General features: G+C 47.9%; 1 protein-coding gene across 3 annotated transcripts in view; it reads left to right on the top strand.

Moving 5' to 3' along the window:
- The window catches only part of Bin2 (bridging integrator 2), a 39283-nt gene extending 18258 nt beyond the window's left edge, over positions 1–21025 (top strand). Inside the window, exons 2-12 of one of the 3 annotated variants that reach the window (XM_050122436.1) lie at positions 513–593; positions 5883–5937; positions 6186–6280; positions 6735–6830; positions 9719–9826; positions 10026–10111; positions 11786–11861; positions 12589–12671; positions 14258–14963; positions 19257–19331; positions 20571–21025. In XM_050122436.1, the coding sequence (XP_049978393.1) occupies positions 513–593; positions 5883–5937; positions 6186–6280; positions 6735–6830; positions 9719–9826; positions 10026–10111; positions 11786–11861; positions 12589–12671; positions 14258–14963; positions 19257–19331; positions 20571–20600 (1491 nt within the window). In that variant the 3' untranslated portion in view covers positions 20601–21025. The remainder of the gene's footprint in view (positions 1–512; positions 594–5882; positions 5938–6185; positions 6281–6734; positions 6831–9718; positions 9827–10025; positions 10112–11785; positions 11862–12588; positions 12672–14257; positions 14964–19256; positions 19332–20570) is intronic. The other 2 variants (XM_050122437.1, XM_050122438.1) reach the window with 2 other exon arrangements.
- Positions 21026–21261: the final 236 nt, after the last annotated feature.

Genomic DNA, 21261 nt, shown 5'->3' with positions numbered 1-21261 from the left:
GCACACGCCTTTAATCCCAGCACTTGGGAGGCAGAGGCAGGCGGATCTCTGTGAGTTTGAGGCCAGCCTGGTCTACAAGAGCTAGTACCAGGACAGCCTCCAAAATCACAGAGAAACCCTGTCTCGAAAAACCAAGAAAAAAAAAAAAAAGACTGGAGGTGCAGTTCAGTGGGAGAGTGTATGTTTAGCTTGTGCAAGGCTCTGGGTTCTATCCAGCATCAAACCAAACATTCAAAAACACCTTGTTCAAATAATGAGAATCCAGAAAGTTACAACTTCAAGAGAGAGAGAAAGAGAGGAGGCTATGAGTGAGAATAAACAGGCAGATCCCCCATAGCACGTACCTATCCCCCAGGTATCCCAGTTTGAGAACCACAAACCTTGTTTTTGTTAGCTGTGTTACATTCCTGACTCTGTTGAGCTGAGGGGAGACAGGACCTGTAGTTACACCCAATACCAACACCTAAGAGACTTGACCATAACCAATCAGGCCTTTCTGTCTTTTATCCCAGGTTCTACAGAAATTGGGGAAAACTGTAGAAACCAAAGATGAGCGATTTGAACAAAGTGCCAGCAACTTCTACCAACAACAGGTAACCTGAGGGTGGGGAAGGGCAGTGCCGAGGGCCTGGTGCCGAAGAGTCTAGCAGGCAGGCATCTCATGAGCCTGCTGCTCATCCTAGTCTCTGAAAAGCAACAGAACTTGCCCTTCCGTGGCTGCTGCCCTGTTTAGTCCACAGGGCCTGGTCTTCTTTCTCTCCATGTTATAGTGTTGACGTTAGGAAGACCCTGGCAGCAGGCGTGGCAGCTCACACGGGCTTACCTCAGCACACAAACTGCTGACGTTCCTTAGGATACACAAGTTATTTGCATGAACAAACATCTCTTGGCAGTGCAGTTCCGACACTATTGAATATCAGGTCAAATGTCACAGGCCAGGAACACAAGACTGCTGGGCCCACACCAGACACCAGCAGCCGTTGTATCCCCGGCTCCATTTATTTCCATGTACAACCTATATTCATGACTACAGATCAGAAAGCATATTCAGAAAAAAGAAACGGGAACAGGGAATCTGATGCTGCTGATGTAATAAACCAATCAAACCAAATCAGTAAACCCAGGTTTATTTGAGCACAGCATTCCTGGGTGGCCCCTGGGGAAGTCAAGGAAACCACAAGGTGCAGGGGTGGGGGGGTGTTAATACCCTCTGGGTGGAGCCGCGATGGCAGACTTTCTCAGGGGCAGAGTCTGGACTAAGGCAGCTCCAGGGAGAGGGCATGGGATGGCGCCTCCACCCAAACAGTCACAAGTTCAAGACCAGCCTGAGATACAAAAAAATAAACATAAAGCTGGAGAGATTCATCTCTGGAGGCCACAGGGTGGAGGCAGAGAGCTGATTCCTACAAGTTGTCCTTGGATCTCCATGTGTTTCCTTGGCTCTGACCTGCCTACATGTGCATATGCAAAGACATTCACACGCGTATGCGCACACACATAAAATAAAAAGAAAAAAGAAAATGATTTTTAGAATAATAATGATACTGTAGGCTATATCCATTCTTGTTTCATATTCTATATTGCTGTGATATCTGTGTGTATAAGACTTAAACATATCTATTATAATCGTGAAGTTTCTAAGATTATTTTAGGATCATTTCTTCTTGGATTATAACAGAATCTTCTCAGTTTTTTGACCCTGGTTGACCTGGTACTTACCATGCATCCCAGGCCGAGTGCTGGAGATGGAGCCCTGTCCTCTAGGAAGAATAGCTAGTTCTCTTCCCCTGAGGATCTCTCCAGTCCTCCTTCCTGAGGCTTGTCCTTAGAGAGCACAGCTTGTCCACAGTCACCTACAATTTATGTTTTGCTGGCTGTTTTGTTGTTGTTGTTTTGGGTTTTGTTGTTTTTGTTTCATTTTAATTTTTGAGACAGATTTTCTCTCAATTGCCCTGGTTATCCTGGAGCTCCATCATTTTGTTTTGAGACAGTATCTCATGAAGCCCATGCTGGTCTTGAACTCACTGGGTAGCTGAGGAGAGCCTCGATCCTCGTGCTGCCCCTCCTGGATTCTGGGTTATCCGTGTGCACCACCACAGTCAGCCGGCATGGTGCCGAGCTCAGGCCCTGGGCGCTGTGCACACCCTCTCTAAGTTTTGTTTCTGCGCGGCTCTCCTTGCCTCCCTCCTTCACAATTTAGGAAAAGGTGTTTTCTCTCTGGAAGCTCTGCAGTCTTTTCCTTGTGGTACAGACAGCACTTGCTCAAGGCTTGGTGTGCCATCTCCTGTTGTTCTGCTAGTGTCTGGGAGCCCCCACCCAGGACCATCCATCCTCAGTCTCCCCCTCCCCAGTCTGTTGGGATCCAGTGCTGCATCACTGACTGCTCTGGTCTAGCTTCACAGACTGGCTCGTTAACTGAGGGTGCTGTCTCTATAAGGGGTGACTGGAACTAACTCGGGCTCTTTAGGGCAATGCTGAGAACTTGGCAAAGTTTCAGAGGGCAGAAGTGATGAAATCAGCAGATCTGGAGATAGAAGTGGCTTTTCCCCTACATTTATAGACTGGGGAACTGAAGCCGGAGAAGTAGGGGAACCTGCCAGTTGAGAATAGAGCCAACACACCAGCCAGCCAGCCAAGTGAGAAGCTGGCATCAGAAAACAGGTGCTGGGTTAATTAGCCTAGACATGCCGGGGGAGGGTAGGTGGGTCTGAAAAGTGAAATGGTGCCTGGCTCTAGTCCTGTCGTCCTAAAGCCCACCTCCACCACCATTACCGCATCCAGGGCCACTCCCATACTTTATCTCTTCAAAAGAAAGAACAAAGGTATAAAGAAAAATGGGATGTGGGCCTGGAGAGATGGCCCAGTGTGTAAGGGAACAGTGGAATGTGGGCCTGGAGAGATGGCCCAGTGTGTAAGGGAACAGTGGAATGTGGGCCTGGAGAGATGGCTCAGTGTGTAAGGGAACAGTGGTGTGGTTTACAGCACACACACTTTTTGCAGAGCACCCAGCTTCTATTCCCAGCACTCACGATAATCTGTGACCAGACTTGACACCTGCTGCTGAGGACAAAGGTTGTTGGGTGCCCAGAGCTGGAGGAACAGGAAGCTGTGAACAGAATGCAGGTGGTTGGAAAGAATAGTGCATACTCTTAACCTAACAATGGGCCATCTGGTCAACCCAGTCACATCAGTCACTTCATGATGAAGTGAAAAGTTAAGTCCCATTGTTTTCTTTCAAAAAGAATGTTAAATCTTCATTAAATTTTTGAAAAGTTTTTTTTTTTGTTTGTTTGTTTGGTTGGTTGGTTTTTGAGACAAGATTTCTGTCCTAGAAACCTTTCTGTAGACTAGGCTGGCCTTGACTCACAGAAATCTGCCTATCTCTGCTTTCTGAGTGCTGGGATTAAAGGCATGCATCAGCATTGCCCAGCAGATTTTTATTTTTATTTATGTGTATGCATGTGTATCTGTGAATATGCACATGCATGTCCAGGTGCTCAGGAGATGTTGGATCCCTGGAGCTGGAGCTACAGGTAAGCACTGGGAATTGAATTCTAGTCCTCTGCAAGAGCAGTAACTGATCTTAAATGTTGAGCTATCTCCAGCCCTTTTATTAATTTTTATAACTTCAAAAACTTTTCCAAAGCCCTTAAAATCTTGATTATCGAGCTGGCAGGATGGCTCTGTGAGAAAAGGCACTTGCTGCCGAGCTTGATGCAAGTTCAGTCACCAGGACACACATGGCAAAGAACCAATTTCTGCCATTGTTCTCTGACCTCCGTATGTATGCAGTTATTAGATAGAAATTTCCATTTTTTCTCGTTATCTTTTAATGTAAAAGTTCACTAGCCTTTCTAGTAATGAACGAGTTCACAGCGAGTATTTCCTGGCAAACTGCACCGCATCTCTTAGGTTTCAAATACTCTGATCCCTGAGCTGGTTCCTTCTGGCCCTTGAGCTGGCCTGCAACATTCCTTTGAAGTGGGTGGGCCACACCTTAGTTCTCTCCCACACTCCTGAAGTCAGGCTCCAAATGTCAACCACCTGGCCTCTCACTTCCTCTCCACCCCATCCTAGAAACTGGAGTTCATCCACACAGGAAAGAGAGAGTGAGGGGAGGGAGGTTGTAAACAGTGCAATGAGACTAATTGAGGAGACCTCCGAGGAAGACAGCTTTGGTGACAGGAACATAAGGTTTGTCCTCAAGTCAGTGTGGAGGAAAAGTTAGATCCCAGCTGGAAGACTTGATGCCTGAGGGCAGTATCCAGAACCCGTGTTAGGAAAGCAGGTCTGACTGCCGAGCCACCATGGCTATAATTCAGCAAATGAGATGTGCTTTCTCTGTGTAGCCTTGACTGTCTTGGAGCTCACTCTGTAGATCAGGCTGGCCTCGAACTCACAGAGACCATCTGTCTCCACCTCCTGAGTGCTGGAATTAAAGGTGTGTGCCACTACTGCCTGGCTAATGGCAACACTTTTAAGGTGAGCCTGAGTATGCACTGGGGCAGAAACAACAAGAGAGACCTCACCTAAACAAAGCAGGTGAGAACTCTCTCCCAAAAGTTACTCTCTGATCTCCACATGTGTGACATGGCACATGCGTGCTCACACACACTTGAGAAGACATTCACGTGCATAATAATTAAGAATTTTAAAAAATTTCCTGGGGCTGGAGAGATGACTCAGCAGTTAAGAGCACTGCTGCTCTGCAGAAGACTGGGTTTGGGTCCCAACACCCACATGACCACTCAACCATCTTCTGTCCATTCCCAAGGAATCCAACACCATCTTCTGTCTTCTTTGGACACAGGCAGTACACATACATACAAGCAAGACACTAATATACATACAAATGTTTTAAAGATTCCCTGTATGGATACTATTTCAGAGCTGTTTAACATGAAAAGCCCTGTACAGGGCAGGGGTTACTGGCTTCTGTTCCCTGGAAGTACTTAAGAAGCAGAGAATAGGACTGGAGAGATGGCTCAGTGCTTAGGAGCGTGTACCACTCTTCTAGAAGACCTGAGTTCAATTCCCAGCATCCACATCTGCTGGCTCACAACTTCCTGTAACTCCAGGTAGACCCGACTCCTCTGGCCTCTTTTGGTACCTGCAAGTTTGCACTCAGAGAGGCAGACAGACTAAAATGAAAAATTAAAAAAAAAAAAGCAGAAGCAGAGAACATCTACCATTTATGAAGCTGAGGCATTGTTGCAAGTTCAAGGCAGCATGGACTAAAAAAGAGGACAGATTTTGTCATTAAACAGTGACGAAGCAGAGGCTGAAACAGGCGTCATGACTGTAGTTCATTCTTCAGGATGAGATCTAATTCCAACCTCCTTCTCTGGCTCCGCTTCTCTTTAAGAAAGAGACAGAGATGAGAGGGGAGAGAAGAACGGGGGCAGGGAGAATGAGAAAGAATTCAGACACCAGAGCAGAGGCAGAAGCACAGAGAGGTCAGATGGGCTCAGTGCACAGGAGGGGAGGAGATGGACTGGACTCCTTGGAGTAGGAGCAGTGGGTGGGGGGGGCTGAGTGAAGATGGGGAAGACTGCATGGGAGGCAGGAAATGTCTGTGTGAAGGCTCAGAGAGGAAAGGGGCTGCGGTACAGACGGTAGCGAGGATCACACAGACAGTCACATGCAGGGCCCTCATTCCAGGGCTTAGGTATGGGCTCTTGTGCACTAGAAGAGAGAAAAAGTAGAAGGCAGAAAATATGCAATGGGGGCTTCCACTGTCCCACCTCATACAGTGACCCCAAAGAGACAACCTGCAGCTTGCTGGCAGAGTGGGCTCTGTCTTCACTAAACTTTCCAAGGCCAACCCTGCAGCACCCTCCAAACAGACCTTGTTAGTTACCAAAGCCGTTCTCTGCTTCCAGGCAGAAGGCTACAAGCTGTACAAGGACCTGAAGAGCTTCCTTAGTGCAGTCAAAGGTGGGTATCTGCCTGGGAGGACACAGGGGCTGGCGGGCGGGGCAGGCTGATGGGCAGAACAGCCTGACCCAGGGTTCCCAGGGCTCATCTGCCCTTGACCCCTGAAACTCTGAGGGCCCCCAGTGACTTCCTATTCCAGCCCCACCCAGCTTCTCTTACTGAGAACCCATCCTTGTGGCTTGTCACCGTGGGATTACATCATCGCTTTTTGAGACACTTGGTGGTAGGACTGAGTTCTCTCCTTTCAGTGATGCATGAGAGTTCAAAGAGAGTGTCAGAGACCCTGCAGGAGGTCTACAGCAGTGACTGGGACGGGCATGAGGAGCTGAAGGCCATCGTGGGGGTAAGGGCAGCTTGGGCATGACTCTGCCTTGGGATGCACTCCCTTCTCCCTCAGCTGAGCCTCTGTATCCTGGAAAGGAGAAAAGGCAAGTTCATTCTCTGTTACAGAGCCTCCACCTCTAAGCAGCAGGATTGCCTCTGGTTCTACCTTCTTTCCTCCCGGAAGGTCACAGAAACGTCCCCTCCTTGAGGAAACAGCCACATGCAGTTAACTGTTCACTCGCACGCACGCACGCACGCACGCACGCACGCATGTCCTCTAAGCTTGGGGCCAGAGGCCTTGCTCTTCACCCCCTGGGTGCAGTTCCTTAGAGCCCATGTCTCATCTTGAGAATCTGACATGATATTCTAATTATGGTGCTACAGTAGAGTTCTCTGCAGAGAGAATGTGGGTGTTTCTCTGGTGGATGCTTGTAGACATAGGGTACTCACCACCCTCTGCCTGGATCCCACAGAACAATGATCTCCTTTGGGAAGACTATGAAGAGAAACTGGCCGACCAGGCTTTGAGGACCATGGAGAACTATGTGGCCCAGTTCAGCGAGGTGAAGGTAACTGATTCTGCTGGGTTGGAGGCAGTCCACACTAGCTAGATCATCAGCTAGTTTACATCAGCTGGTAAACATCTGGTTCACATTGTAAGCAGCACTTGAGCCCCAGGTTAGCCGTGGAGCGGGGTAGATAAGAGGTCAGGCTGACAGAGGTGCAGTGAGGTTGTTTACACTTAGATGTCAGTGAGTTACACTTTGGGCTCAATTGATGAGTGAACCAGATCCAGCTAGGTCAAAGCATCCATCTCTTTTTACCTGAAGACTTGTTTTTATTATATTCACATGTGTGTGCATGTGTGTTTGAGTGAAGATTTGTTTTTTTATATTCAGTTATGTGTATGTATGCATGTTTGAGTGGGGCATGTGCACATGGGTACAGTACCCCTGGAGGTCAAAGGTGTTGGGTCCCTGGAGCTGGAGTTACAGGTGGTTGTGAGCCACCTGACATGGGTGCTGGAAACTGAACCCAGGTCCTCTGGAAGAGCCCACCTAACTGCTGAACCATTTCTCCAGCCCCAAAACATCCATTTCTTTTATTTTCTTTAAACAAAATCTTGCTATGTAGTCCAGGCTAGCCTGAAACTTGCCGTCCTCCTACCTCAGCCTTCTGAGTTCTGAGATTACAGGGGTGTGTCACTATGCCTGGGCTTCCCTTTTAGATGGGAAGAACAGCTAATAGAGCTAAAGATGTCCATTGTATAGAAGAAATTTGGAGATGTCTTGATATATCTTCAAATACTTGAAATTCTTTCAGGTGAAAAGATTTTTTATATATGTATGTGTATCTGTCCCAAAATGTTCTAGAAAGCCAAATTAGAATTTGAAAAAATTTAATTATTTAAAAATATATTTTGTTGCTGGGCAGTGGTGGTGCATACCTTTAATGCCAGCACATTGGAGACAGAGGCAGGAGGTTATCTGTGAGGTCAAGGCCAGCCTGGTCTACAAAGTGAGTTTCAGAACAGCCAGAACTGTTACACAGAGAAACCCTGTCAAAACAAAAAAACAAAAAAAAAACTAAAAAAATTTAAAAATATTTTTTGTTATTTTTATTTATATGTATGTATATCTGTGTGTCACACGTGTGTGGGTGCCCACAAAAGCCAGAAGAAGGTATTGGATCCCCTGGTGCTGCAATTGCAGGTGGTTGTAAGCCACCTGACAGGGGCGCTGGGAGCCAAACTTGGGTCCTTTGTGAGACTCGCTTTTGCTCTTAACTTCTAAGTCATCTCACCAGCCACTCTAAAAAAAAAAAACTATTACATCATGTATTTGCTGTGTGTGTGTGTTTGTGCATGTGTGTTCACCACAGTGTGTGTGTACAACAGCACGCAGTAAGTCAGAGGACAACTTGGGAAGACCGCTGTCTGGTCTGCCACACTGTCTGTCTCGGAAACGGGACCTGCTGGGCTGTCAGGGTCGGAGACCAGCACCTTCAGGCACTGAAGCATCTCTGGCCTCAGAAGGGGGTTGTTATTGGTCGCACTCGGTTTATGAGTCATCTACTCTGCTGGCACTGTGCTGCTTGTGGACTGAGAGGAAGCTACCATGGGCTTCCAAATTAGTACCAATGATTACGTTAGCTTTTAAGCTTCAGCTTTTCAGAACATAAGGTAGAATGCACTCCGAGGTAGTTTTCTGTTGTGGGGCAAAGCAGAAGTTGAATTATATCACTGGTGGTTTTTTTCTTTGTTTGGTTTGGTTTGTTGTTGTTGTGTGTGTTTTTTTTTTTTTTTTTTTTTTTGTGACGGGGTCTTACTGTCTTAGGGTTTCTCTTGCTGCAATAAAACACCATGACTAAAAAGCTAGTTGGGGAGGGAAGAGGTTATTTGGCTTACACTTCCACATCACAGTTCATCATAGAAGGAAGTCAGGGCAGGAACCTGGAGGCAGGAGCTGATGCAGAGACCATGGAGAGATGTTGCTTACTGGCTTGCTCCTTGGGCCTTGCTCAGCCTGCTTTCTTATAGAACCCAGGACCACCAGCCCAGGGATGGCCCCACCCACCGTGACCTGGGCCTTTCCCCATGAATCACTAATTTTAAAAATGCCCAGCAGCCAGATCTAATGGGGACATTTTTTAAATTGAGGTTTTTCATTTCAAATGACTCTAGCTTATATCAAGTTGACCTAAAAGTGGCCAACAGAGTAGCCCATGCTGGTCCTGAACTCACAGAGATCTACTTGCTTCTGCCTCCCAAGTGCTAGAATTAAAGTCATGCACCACCACACCTAGCCTTCTCCTTTTTTAAAGATCCATTTACTTATTTTAGTGTGTGTGTGCCTGAGTGTGCGCACCACATGAGCGCAGGTGCCTGCACACTGGGAAAAGGAGTCAGATTATCCTAGAACTGTAGTTAGAGGTGCCTGTCAGTCATCTGGTGGGTGGAACTGAACCCAGGTCCTCTGCATCGCTCCAGACCCTTGAGCTGCTTACCATCCTGGACAGCGCAAGAGGAGTCTCATGCAACCCCGTGCTGAAGCAGGAGTGCGAGCTATGGAAGAAGATCACATTGACAGAGGAGCTGGGCGCGGTTTTGATGACCGCACAGACTCCTTAAGAGTGCTTCGTGCTCTGTGTCTGGTCATAGAGTAATGTTTGTGTAGGGCTGATGAAGAGATGTCCCCCACCCTAGGCCACAAGGCTAGTAAGTGGCACATAAGGGGCTAAAACCCAGAATCCTGACTTTCAGTTTAGTGGGATGCTCAAGGGCCTTGCTCCTGGAAGCTGAACCAGTTTATAACGGGTTTGTAGGAAATTTTAAATCTTAATACAGGTTGCACAATTCAGTGGTAAAATCGAAGAATCTCGTTTCTTTGCTTGGTATTCTATTACACATCCTGGAAAGTGAGTCACGTCTATACCCTTTCTCATCACCCTGGACTAGGAGAGAATTGCCAAGCGGGGCCGGAAGCTGGTCGACTATGATAGTGCCCGACACCACCTGGAGGCCGTGCAGAACGCCAAGAAGAAAGATGAGGCTAAGACCGCCAAGGTAAAAACAAGCAAAAAACCTGCTCCCACCCCCAGAGGTGGAGGTCAACACGAGGGCAGGCCTGAGGGATTCCTGTGTCCTGAAGGACATCTGTTGGGTAGTCAGAGTCCTGAGGCGGAGGAGGATTCGGGTCTGGGCAGGGAGAGGAAAGGTAGTGATGGTGACAGAGGCAGCCTCTACCTCTCCTTCTGTCCCACAGGCTGAAGAAGAGTTCAGCAAAGCCCAGGGTGTGTTTGAAGATCTGAACCAGGAGCTGCTGGAGGAGCTGCCTGTTCTTTACAACAGGTAATGACGGGCATCCAGTATGGGCCAGCTGCTCAGGCCAGTGGGGTACAAAGCCTCCTGCGTCCACATATGGCGCCTTGTGGAAAGAGCCCTGTAGCCTCAGCACTGCCACTAATTTGCTGTGTGATTAGGCAAGCGTCCTTATCTCCCTAGACTCGTGATACAGATAGCCATCCTTGCCCCACCAGCTTTTCTGGGTTGGAGGACCAGGTGCGTGTTGGGTAGGAGAGATCTTGTCTAGTAAAGCGCTTTGTCATCCACATTCCATCACACTGATGTGTGCTTTTAAACCGTCACGGTTCACAGGCGTCCACACTAACGAATGTGTCAAGGCTTCAGAAGTGTTCTAGATTCAAAGCTTCCACAGTGGAAGAGAAACAGGGACTGAAACTCATTTGCATGTTATTTTCATTACCCCACTTTCACGCTCATCAGACTACAGCAGATTGCAGCTGGAGTATTGCACTGCTTACTTTGTCTGTAGCCTTTCTTAAGTCAGAGTCTAGCAGTGTAGCCTAGGATGCCTTCGACTTTCGCTCCTCCCATCTGGACTTCCCACGGGCCAGGATTACAGGCATGGCCACCTGTAAGATATTAGGATATAGTTCTTTTTATTGACTGCATTTTTGTGACTCCGATTTTTTGTTTGTTTGTTTGTTTTGTTTTGGAGACAAGGTGTTTCTATATAACAGCCCTCGCTGTCCTGGAACTCTTTTTGTAGACCAGCCTGGCCTCTGCTCCCCGAGTGCTGGGATTAAAGATGTGTGCCATCATACCCCATGTGACTCCAAATTTAAACAGAGTGGAAACACATAGTTTCTTTCTAAGTGTCACGAGGAACCCACCAAAGAGGACCGCTCAGACAGTTTAGCCAGTTGAAAGCCTTTATTCCCGTTGGCTGGGGCCACATCCAGGTATTTAGGGACCAAGGGGTAGCCCTGAGTGTCCAGAATATGGGGTTTTTAAAGGCAGAAACCATGTTCTGGCATCTTGGTCAGCAGGTGCTGGGATGGGGGCTTGCAGAAGCAAGCAATTAACAAAAGCAGTTAGCTGGAAGGGGTTTCCACACAAACGGGCTAATGAACAGCTAGGCCATCCTGACCTCAGGTCAGGATTCTCCATCCAGGAAAGCAGACACTCGTTAAACCTGGAGTGGCTGCAGTAGGAATACAAGATGGAGGAGCTTCTGCATGGTCTTTCCTTGTCACAGATATAAACTTTCCAGATTCGTTTATAGGGAAATCTGCTGAAGTCCACACACATAGAATCCATGTTTTGCTGAAAGAAAAAGAGCAGCTCCTTATTATAATAATTATAATTACACGCCTTATATTCTTATAGTTGTTTAAAAATTCTGCAGAGCAGTTTCTGCATTAACACCCCAGAAGCCCAAAACAGATTACTTTTTCCTTTCTTAAATAGAGCCTCACTCTGTAGACCAGGCTGGCTTTGAACTCAGAGTGCTGGCACATGCCACCACACCCAGCCAGATAGCTTCTGTGTCCGCTGGGCTAATATTGTCCCCCCTCACCTTTCAGCACTCCTGGCCCGGCTGCCATGAGTCAGATTCCAGACCCTCTCCATCCAGGAGGCCAGATGCCCTTCTCTGGAGAGCCTGGATGGTGGCTAGCTGGGCCCTACTGCCCTTACCCACGCTTGTTTGTCTCCCTGCAGTCGTATCGGCTGTTATGTGACCGTCTTCCAAAACATTTCCAACTTGAGAGATGTGTTCTACAGAGAGATGAGCAAGGTAAGAGACTCCTCAGTGGGGTTCTTTAGGGAATCCATGGTGGGCAGTCATGTTGGGAGCACAGAGTTTGGCTTTTATCGCCTAACGAAATGATTGTGTTGAGTGCTAGTGAAACACACATCTGTGCACACTATCAGAGCATCTTCTCCATCTCCCTTAACTGACTGAAGACAAGCTCCAGCATGAGTAAGGAGGTGAGGGTATGCGAGGGACATGATGTGACCAGAGCTGCTGCTGGGCAGCGGGGAGAGCAGTGTTGAGCATGGGTCATTGTTTCAGGTGGCTGCTCTAGAGTAGGACCAGTGTCCATGACAGGCAGTCACTGGACGTGACCCCGTGAGGTCCCTTCTGCTGTGCGATTACAGCATTCTGTGCTGTTTCCATGTTGTACTCACGGTAGCACAGACTCCTTCCCACAGTTTCCTGCTCACTTAGGATTTGCTTAGTTAATGTTAACCTGAGCTTTCATTCCCTGGGTCACCCGAAACAAGTGACAACTCAAGCCAAACCCCACCTTGAAAAAGACTCGCCTTGAGAAAGCTGCCTTTGCTGCCTGCTGGGCACGGTGGACCAAGGAGGAAGGGTATAGGGTGGGGCCAGACTGGCAGTGCTGGAGAGCTGAGGGTTGCGGTACAAGAACCAGGAGGTTTGGGTTGGGAGAGCTGACTGGGGAGGGAATGGCCGCGGGCTCACATTTGTCTAGCATCTCTGCTTTCTTCCTGACTAGCTGAACCACAGTCTCTATGAAGTGATGAGCAAACTGGAGAAGCAACATTCCAACAAAGTCTTTGTTGTGAAGGGGCTGTCGAGGTGAGCCCATGAGACTGCTTGTCTTGTGTCCTGTGAGGACATTCTCAGCAGCTTCATCCCACACGCCAGGCCCTGCTTTTTACTCTAGGTCTTTGCTGTTTACTCTGTGCCCCCATGGAAATTATCTTTCTTTTCATCAAACATTTCCAGTATACCTAAAGATGATATACCTACCACCAAACTTAGGTGACCGGCTGTTGTAACCAGACACAGTGGCACCCTCCTGGTCTTGGGAGCATAGGCCAATATAGTCATAAATTTGAGACCATCCTGGCCACATAGTGATGCAGAGTTTCAGGCCAGCCAGTGCTACCTTGTTCTGGGGAGTGGGGGTGGGAAGAGAAGGACTACTTGCTGTAAACATAGCTGATGCGCCCCATCCTTGCCTCACTTACTCTGTTCCCACCTCCGCCAAAGGTGAGCATGCTCTCCCAACCACTGGCTGCCTTCAGGACGTAGCTCTGAGATTCTTTGCAGCTCCAGATTGCTAGCTCTCCTGAGGCGCCTTTGGTGCTGCCGGAGAGCTCAGGGTTCCTACTCTGTGGCACCCCGTCTATTCTTTTCCTGCTTTTCAACTGTTTAACCTTCTCTGAAGAAGTGATCTATCTAAGGCTTTTGTTGTTATTCTGGATTCCAATCTGTAACTACACGCATGTAGAAATCTGTCCCTTTGCGTCGGCTCTTCTGTCACTTTTGTCTGTGTGTCTTTGTGCTTCATGAGTTCCTTGGAATACAGCTGCTCCCGCTGAAGTCTTTAAAATACATCAGCTCCTTCAGTGAGAAGGTTTGCTGTTGGGTGTTGCGGGTCTAGCAGCACAGGAGGCCCGACCACCCCGATGTGTTTTACAGCATGGAGGTGATACAGAAAACTGTCTCCACAGGCAGTGCTGACAGATAAGGAACTGGAGGGAATTGAGCAAGGACACGTAACGGCCTGTGTGATGATCCTGGCAAAAGGCTTAAAGGCAGTGAGACTGGCCTTGTGACCCAAGGAGGAATGGGGCTCATATTTAGGGAGGACTATAGACATCAAGAAGAGTTACTAATAGTTACTAACGGGTCATTGTAGACCTTTGTAGACATAGTTTCTTTTGTTACAAGAACTCCATTTTCTTTTCTCCATCCCTGAAAGCCAGAGCTCTCTGTCCATTCTCCCCAGATTTATGGTCAGCTCCATTGATGTCCCAGGATGCCAAAGAATAACAGCTCTTTTCTTGTCTCGAGCCTCTAAACTTACTGTCTGCACGAAAAGGCGTAGACTACACAAGCACCCCTTTCAGGATGAGAAGCAAGTGTCTCTCCTCCTGCTGCCCTCACGCCCAGCACACAGCAGGGTTGGGGCAGGTCAGACCACGGGTGTTCAGGTCTCCTGAGCCACTCTGTTTCTCTTCATTCGGCTATGAAGCTGCGATCGTGGTGGAGATGAAATGTACCTCTTACGTCATTCTCGGGGCACTTGGCTGACAGCTGTGCCCTTTCTCACACCGCCTCAAGCTGCTCTCGTCTGTGTGGGTGATAGTCCCTGTGGTCATCTAGGTGACAGCCGTCCTGTGACCTGCTGAATCCCACTGTCCTTCTTTCCACAGCAGCAGCAGGCGCTCCTTAGTCATCTCTCCCCCCTTTAGAACTTCTACAGCCTCCAGCCCTGTGACCTCCCCTACCAGCCCCTCGGCTCTCGCTGTGACCAGTGAGAGTGAGTCTGTCTCAGCCACTGGAGCTGCGCTGGCCTCTGAGGCCACAGATGAAGAAGAGAGCTGTGATAGCAAGGGGTCCTTAAAGGATGAGGAAGTGGAGGAAGGCCAGTCTGCTGAAGCAAGGTCTTCTGAGGGGGAAGAGCCTCTACCAGCCTGCAACGGCCCCACCCAGGCCCCACCCTCCCCTGCATCCCAGGAAGAAGCCGCCCTGTGCTCCCCAGCTCCATCCCTGGACAGAGGTCAGACCCTGACAGAGCAGCCTTTCCCCCAAGAAGTCGTCCTTCGCACCCGAACCGCCAGTGAAGGAGCCGAGCAGAGCAGAAAAGGAGACTCTTTCCAGAGGATGTCGGCACCCCCTAGTCGGCCTCCACCACCCAAAGCCCCTCCAAGCCCCAGGCTTGCCTCGGGCAGTGGGCCCCACAGCCCTCCAGCCTCTGGAGAGGGTTCACCCCGCAGCCCCAGGGTCTCCTTAGAAGCCTCTTCCCATCCAGAAGCACCCGAGAAACCGCTGAGAACCCCTGAGGCCTTAGAAAAGGAAAACACTGGCAGCCCCAGCCCAGAAGAGCCATGTGCCTCCTCCACTGTGAGCACCATCCAGGCAAGTGAGGCTCTGGTTGGGTCTTTTTCTATGTTAATTGGTTTGGCTTTCTAAATGTTTGGGGTTTTTTTTTGAGACAAGGTCTCTTTCTGTAGTTCTAGTGTCCTGGAGTAGTATCTATAGACCAGGCTAGCCTCAAACTCACAGAGATCTGCCTGCCTCTGCCTCTTGAGTGCTGGGATTAAACGCTTGCATCCCTGAGCCCAGCTTTAATAAAAAAATATTTTAATATTGGCTTAAGCATGAGGTTTAAGAAAGAGGAACACTCAAACAGACAGGTGTGAGCTTCTCTGAGAGAGCTGCTTTTTGTTTGGTTTATGTTTTGTTCTATATAATTTTTTATATTATTTGCGTTGGTGTTTTGCCTGCCTGTATGTCTGTGTGAGGGTGTCAGATCTTGGAATCACAGAAGCTGTAAACTGCCATGTGTGTGCTAGGAATTGAACCCTGGTCCTCCGGAAGACAGTCAGTGTTCTTAACCACTGAGCCATCTCTCCAGCCCTGTGTTTTATTGTTTTAAGACAGAGACTCACTACATAGCCCGGAGTGGCCTAGAACAGTAGGGCCCACTGAGTAGAAAGGCAGGCTTTGGATGCCCAGTGTTCCTGCCTCTCTTCCTGAGCCCTGCTGTACAGTGTGCACCACCGTACCTGGCTCCTGTTGGGTCTTTGTTCCTTCACCAAAGTCAGAATGCTCCACCGCCAAGACAAGTCGGTATTTCAGGTCTCCACATTCTTCTAAATGGGCTGGGAGTACAGGTCAGTGTTAGAGCGTTTGAGTTCCTGTCTGGTATGTACAGGCACTGGATGGGTCTCCAGTCCAAACAAACAACAAAAACCACCCAACAACACCCTTGGGGACTTCTTCCTAGAACTTGAAATTGTTTTGAATTTTTTTTTTTTGCTTTGTTTTATTTGAGACAAGGTCTTACTTGGTCTAGAACTTACTCTGTAGACCAGGCTGACCTCAACTCATAGGAAATTTACCTGCATCTCCTCCTGAGTCCTGGGGTTACAAGTGCACAGCACCATGCCCAGTTCTCTTGCCTCACCTTTTCATTTTAACTGTGCATGTGGATGTGTGTTAGCACACGTGTCATGGCTTGGATGTGTATGCATGTGGATGTGTGTTAGCACACGTGTCATGCTTGGATGTGTGTGCATGTGATGTGTGTTGGTGCACACGTGTCATGGCTTGGATGTGTGTGTATGTGGGTTTGTGTTGGTGCACATGTGTCATGCTTGCATGTGTGTGCAAGTGGATGTGTGTTGGCAACATGTCATGACTTGGATGTTGGTGCTTGTGGACGTGTGTTGGCACACGTGTCATGCTTGGATGTGTGTGCATGTGAATGTGTATTGGCACATGTGTCATGGCTTGGATATGGAGCTCATAGGCCACTTCCAGAAACCAGTTCTCTCCTACTATGTGACTTCCGGGGATTGAACCTAGGTCATTATATTTGACAGCAGGTGCCTCTACTTCCTAAGTTATTTTGCACCCTCTCCCCCGACACTGGGACTCACATAGCCTGGCCTCAGACTGTTATGTAGCTCAGAGTGACTTTGAGCTCCTGGTCTTCCTGCCTGATTGTGCCAGCGTTGGGATTAAAAGATGTGCCACCATCCCCGTATTTCCAGCAGGGGCATGAGACAGTCTGTACTTTACAATTCTTGGCTGTGGTAAATAAACCAAAGAAAAGGGCAGCAGATTTTCAGGATGTGTCTTTGATGACGAGGACTTAAAGGTGGGAATTTATAGAACTTGTAAAGAAAAGGTATGGCCTTTTGCTTCTTTGAAACAGTTTCACTATTTAGCTCTGATTGGCCTTGACTGTGTGGCAGTCTTCCTGCCTCTGCTTCCCAGTTCTGTGACTGCATCCATGCTACTACCCAGAGCCATGGCCTCAAGGGAGGGAGATTAGAAAAGGTGCGGTGCTGACTCACCGCAGAGCAGAGTTCTATTAGGGTCATGGAAATGAAGTTATATTCTGTTAAAGCTATGGGGTTTATTTATTTTATATATGTGTGTGCATGCATATATATATAATTAATGAGAGAGAGTGTTTTTTGCCTGTATATTAGTCTGTGCTCTTCTTGTGTGTGTGCCAGGGAGGGCGTTGGATCCCCTGGAACTGTAGTTACAGATGGTTGGGAGCTACCATGTAGGTACTGAGAGTCAGACCCAGGTCCTCTGAAAGAGCATCCAGTGCTCTTAACCACTGAGCTGTCTATTCAGGCCTTTATTCAAATCATAGGGAAAGCTTATCATAATGCAGAGAACTGGGCTGACAGGACGGATGAGCAGCTGAAAGTGCCTGCTGTGGGAGCTGGAGTTTAATCCCTGGGACCCACTGTGGGGAGAGAGAACTGACTTCCTAAAGTCAGCCGACATGACACCTGTGTGCTACACACACACACACACACACACACACACACACACGTAAAATATTGAAAAGTGGGATGCAGCTGGGCATGCTGGCACATGCCTGGATCCCAGTAAAGGGACGGGAAAGCTTAGAGTGATGCAGAGTTCAAGACCAGCTTGCTACAAATAATAAGATCCCGCCTCAAAACGTTCAATCAGGCAAGCAGTGAGGATGAGGAAAAAATAAGAAACAATGTTTGGGAAAGGGAGGTGTACAAAGGCTGACAGGAAAACAGACTAGAATGGGCTGCTTGAAAAATAACAGACTGGCCAGGTGGTGGCGCACACCTTTATTCCCAGCACTCAGGAGACAGAGGGAGGTGGATCTTGGTGAGATCAAGGCCAGTCTGTTCTACACAGAAACACCCTCTGTGGCTAAGGCTGCATAGAGAAACCCTCTCTCGAAATTAGTGGTGATAGAAGATAAGAAGAAATGTTACGAGGGAAGAATGTAGGAAATGGGGCTGAAATCGCAGTTTTAAAGAGTGGGTCAGAGCAGGTGACCGGGGAGGGTTTGTGGTGTGTGTTACTCCAGTGACCCGGCCCTCAAAGAGCGCATGTTTTATGTTAAAGGGCTAAGGTCTTCGTGACATAGTTCTTTGACAGTGCTGTCTATGGCTTGGGTTCCTAACTTTCCCCTAAAGAAGGCTCCATGGCAAAGTGCTCGCCGTACAAGCCTGAGGGCCTGAGTTTGGATCCCATCACCATGTGAAGCTGGACCTGGTGACATACGGGAACTGAAGACAGGAAAAGCCCTGGTGCTTGATGGCTACCCAATCTAGCCAAATTAGTGAGTTCCAAGTTCAGAGACCGTGTATCAAGGAATATGACGAGGAGGCAACAAGACCACTTAGCAAGTAAAAATGCTTACTACTGAAGCCAGTGACCTGTTAGGTACCTAGGGTCACGTGGAGGAAGGTGAGAAGCCAGTCCCAGTCCTCTGATCTCCACATACCATGACACACACACACACACACACAAATGTAATTTAAAAAAAAATAAGAAAAAGGGTAGAGAGTGATAAAAGGAGATACCCAGCATCAACTCTGGCCTCCACATGCACACACATACATATAACTAGAGGTGTCTCTCCTGCCCACCAGTTCCCGAATAACCACTCTGAGGCCTAATATTAATTGCAAACTGTTTGGCCTATTAGTTCAGGCTTATTATTAACTAGCTCTTACAACTTAAATTAACCCGTTTCTATTATTTTATATTTTACCACAAGGCTCATGGGTAGTCACTTTACATCTTGCTTTCCCAGAAGCTGCTGGCGTCTCCCTGACTCTACCTTCTTTTTCCCTGTATCTTTGCTTGGATTTCCTGCCTGGCTCTATTCTGCCTGGCTATTGGCCAAATCAGTTTCTTTATTAACAAATGGTAATAAAACATATTCACAGCATACAGAAGGACATTCCACATCACGTACACATATGTGCTTACACACACACACACACAGGCACACAAAAGAAACTGTTAAGCCACCTGCCTTTCCTGATCATTTATGGCTTAGGATCACTTACAAGTGAGGGCTGCAGTGTGGTCCTGACGACAGTCCCAAAGTGACCAGTAGCCGTTGGAAGACTCCTTCATATGAGGAGCCAGCCACGAGGTATGTCCATCATGGGAATAAGATCCAGAACCAAAGACCTGACTTTCTAGCCAGCAAGTCATGATACCCTTCAAATCTGTAAAAAGGCGCAGAAGAAAGCCTGCCCTGATGCTCCCAGCTCAGGGAAATGGTGTCAGACCTTTGCTCTTTGGGTCTTCTGTGACCCTCGGGAAGTATAAGACACAGAAGAACTTCCATGGGACACTGGGCAAGCTGAGCATCTCTCACTGACAGAACTGTTTCTCTTGTAGGACCAAGGCCCTGAGCTTCACCTCTGTTCGGATCCAGAAGAAAACGCCGCCACAGCACCTGAGCTTCAGAAAGAGGTAAGGAGGTCGGGAGATGCTGCTCAGACAGCAGAGCGCTTGCCCAGCAAGCAGGAAGCCCTGGGTTCACTCCTTGGTGTCACATAAACTGAGCATGGCACACACCTGTAAGCTTGGTCCTTGGGAGGTGGAGGCAGAAGGGTCAGAAGTTGAAGGCCGCCCTTGGCCAGCTCTATAGCTAGTGTGAATGCTGGGATCACAGGCAGCCCACAGTTCCTGCCCAGAGTCCATGCAGGGTCTCCCCAGCCTGCCTGATCTTGCTTTAAAAGTGACATTATACAGGATGTACAAAAACACACTTACACGTACTCACAGACATTATACAGGATGTACAAAAACACACTTACACGTACTCACAGACATTATACAGGATGTACAAAAACACACTTACACGTACTCACAGACATTATACAGGATGTACAAAAACACACTTACACGTACTCACAGACATTATACAGGATGTACAAAAACACACTTACACGTACTCACAGACATTATACAGGATGTACAAAAACACACTTACACGTACTCACAGACATTATACAGGATGTACAAAAACACACTTACACGTACTCACAGACATTATACAGGATGTACAAAAACACACTTACACGTACTCACAGACATTATACAGGATGTACAAAAACACACTTACACGTACTCACAGACATTATACAGGATGTACAAAAACACACTTACACGTACTCACAGACATTATACAGGATGTACAAAAACACACTTACACGTACTCATAGACATTATACAGGATGTACAAAAACACACTTACACGTACTCATAGACATTATACAGGATGTACAAAAACACACTTACACGTACTCATAGACATTATACAGGATGTACAAAAACACACTTACACGTACTCACAGACACAGGGCAGCACAGTAACTCAGAACGCGAGCCAGAATGGTGCCATGAAATGGAGCCATGAATTATTTAGCTCCCAAGAAACATCCAAACAGTTCTCCCAGTAAATGGTACCCATTCCTTAGAACAGTTGCTGCCAACATGGTGGGTAGGTTCCTCTGTTCATCTGACCACAGAGGCAGTGACCTGTGCACGGATCCTGCAGCTCCTCCCTGAGGAACCCCAGCAGTCAGCACCATGGTGCCACCCTCTGCAGAGGCCATCAGCACTTCATGCAATATAATTCAAGAGAAAGTAGAGTTTTTACCCCTCCTGAGTAGGTCAGCATCTGATGCAACCATGTTTACCTCCCAGGTGTTTCCAAGTGAAAACGCAGAACTCTGAAGAGAAACTGCCAGACACCTAGCCCCATCTGCCCACAGAAGTGTCTTGCACAGGGTCAAGGTTACAAGCCACAGCCACTCCATGTTGTCAGGTAGTGAGATACTCAGTCTCGGAGACCTGTCATTGTTGGAGTCTGAGGAGCAGTCCTGGGGAGAGGGTGAACACTCAGGGAACATTTTACTCTAGATGTGAGCATTAATGGAAGTAGGGCTGTAATAATGCTAATACAAAAGCATCTATGGGCATGTCCACACGTTCTCAGAGGAGGACATATGTCCAGCTATCTACTCACTTAGCAAAAACGTAAAGCTGAAAGATTTTCACATTACTAAATAAAGTGTGACTTTAACTAAGTGTGGAGTCTTGCCCTGAGCACGGTTTTCTGTTGTAGGAGGCCACTCATTTATTCCCACTGCCCAGACCCCCTAAATAATCGCTGCTTGGCCTGTTAGCTCTACCTCCTTTTTTTTTTTTTTTTTTTTTTTTTTTTTTTTTACAAGGTTTCTCTGTGGTTTTGGAGCCTGTCCTGGAACTAGCTCTTGTAGACCAAGCTGGTCTCGAACTCACAGAGATCCGCCTGCCTCTGCCTCCCGAGTGCTGGGATTAAAGGCGAGCACCACCACTGCCCAGCTCTTAGCTCTACTTCTTATTGGCTAGTTCT

The sequence above is a fragment of the Alexandromys fortis genome, unplaced genomic scaffold, assembly GCF_014885135.2.
Source record: "Alexandromys fortis isolate MF-2015 unplaced genomic scaffold, M_Fortis_MF-2015_v1.1 scaffold_216, whole genome shotgun sequence".
NCBI lineage: Eukaryota > Metazoa > Chordata > Mammalia > Rodentia > Cricetidae > Alexandromys > Alexandromys fortis.
The sequence above is the reverse complement of the archived record's forward strand: the minus strand, read 5'-3'. Positions and strand labels throughout refer to the sequence as shown.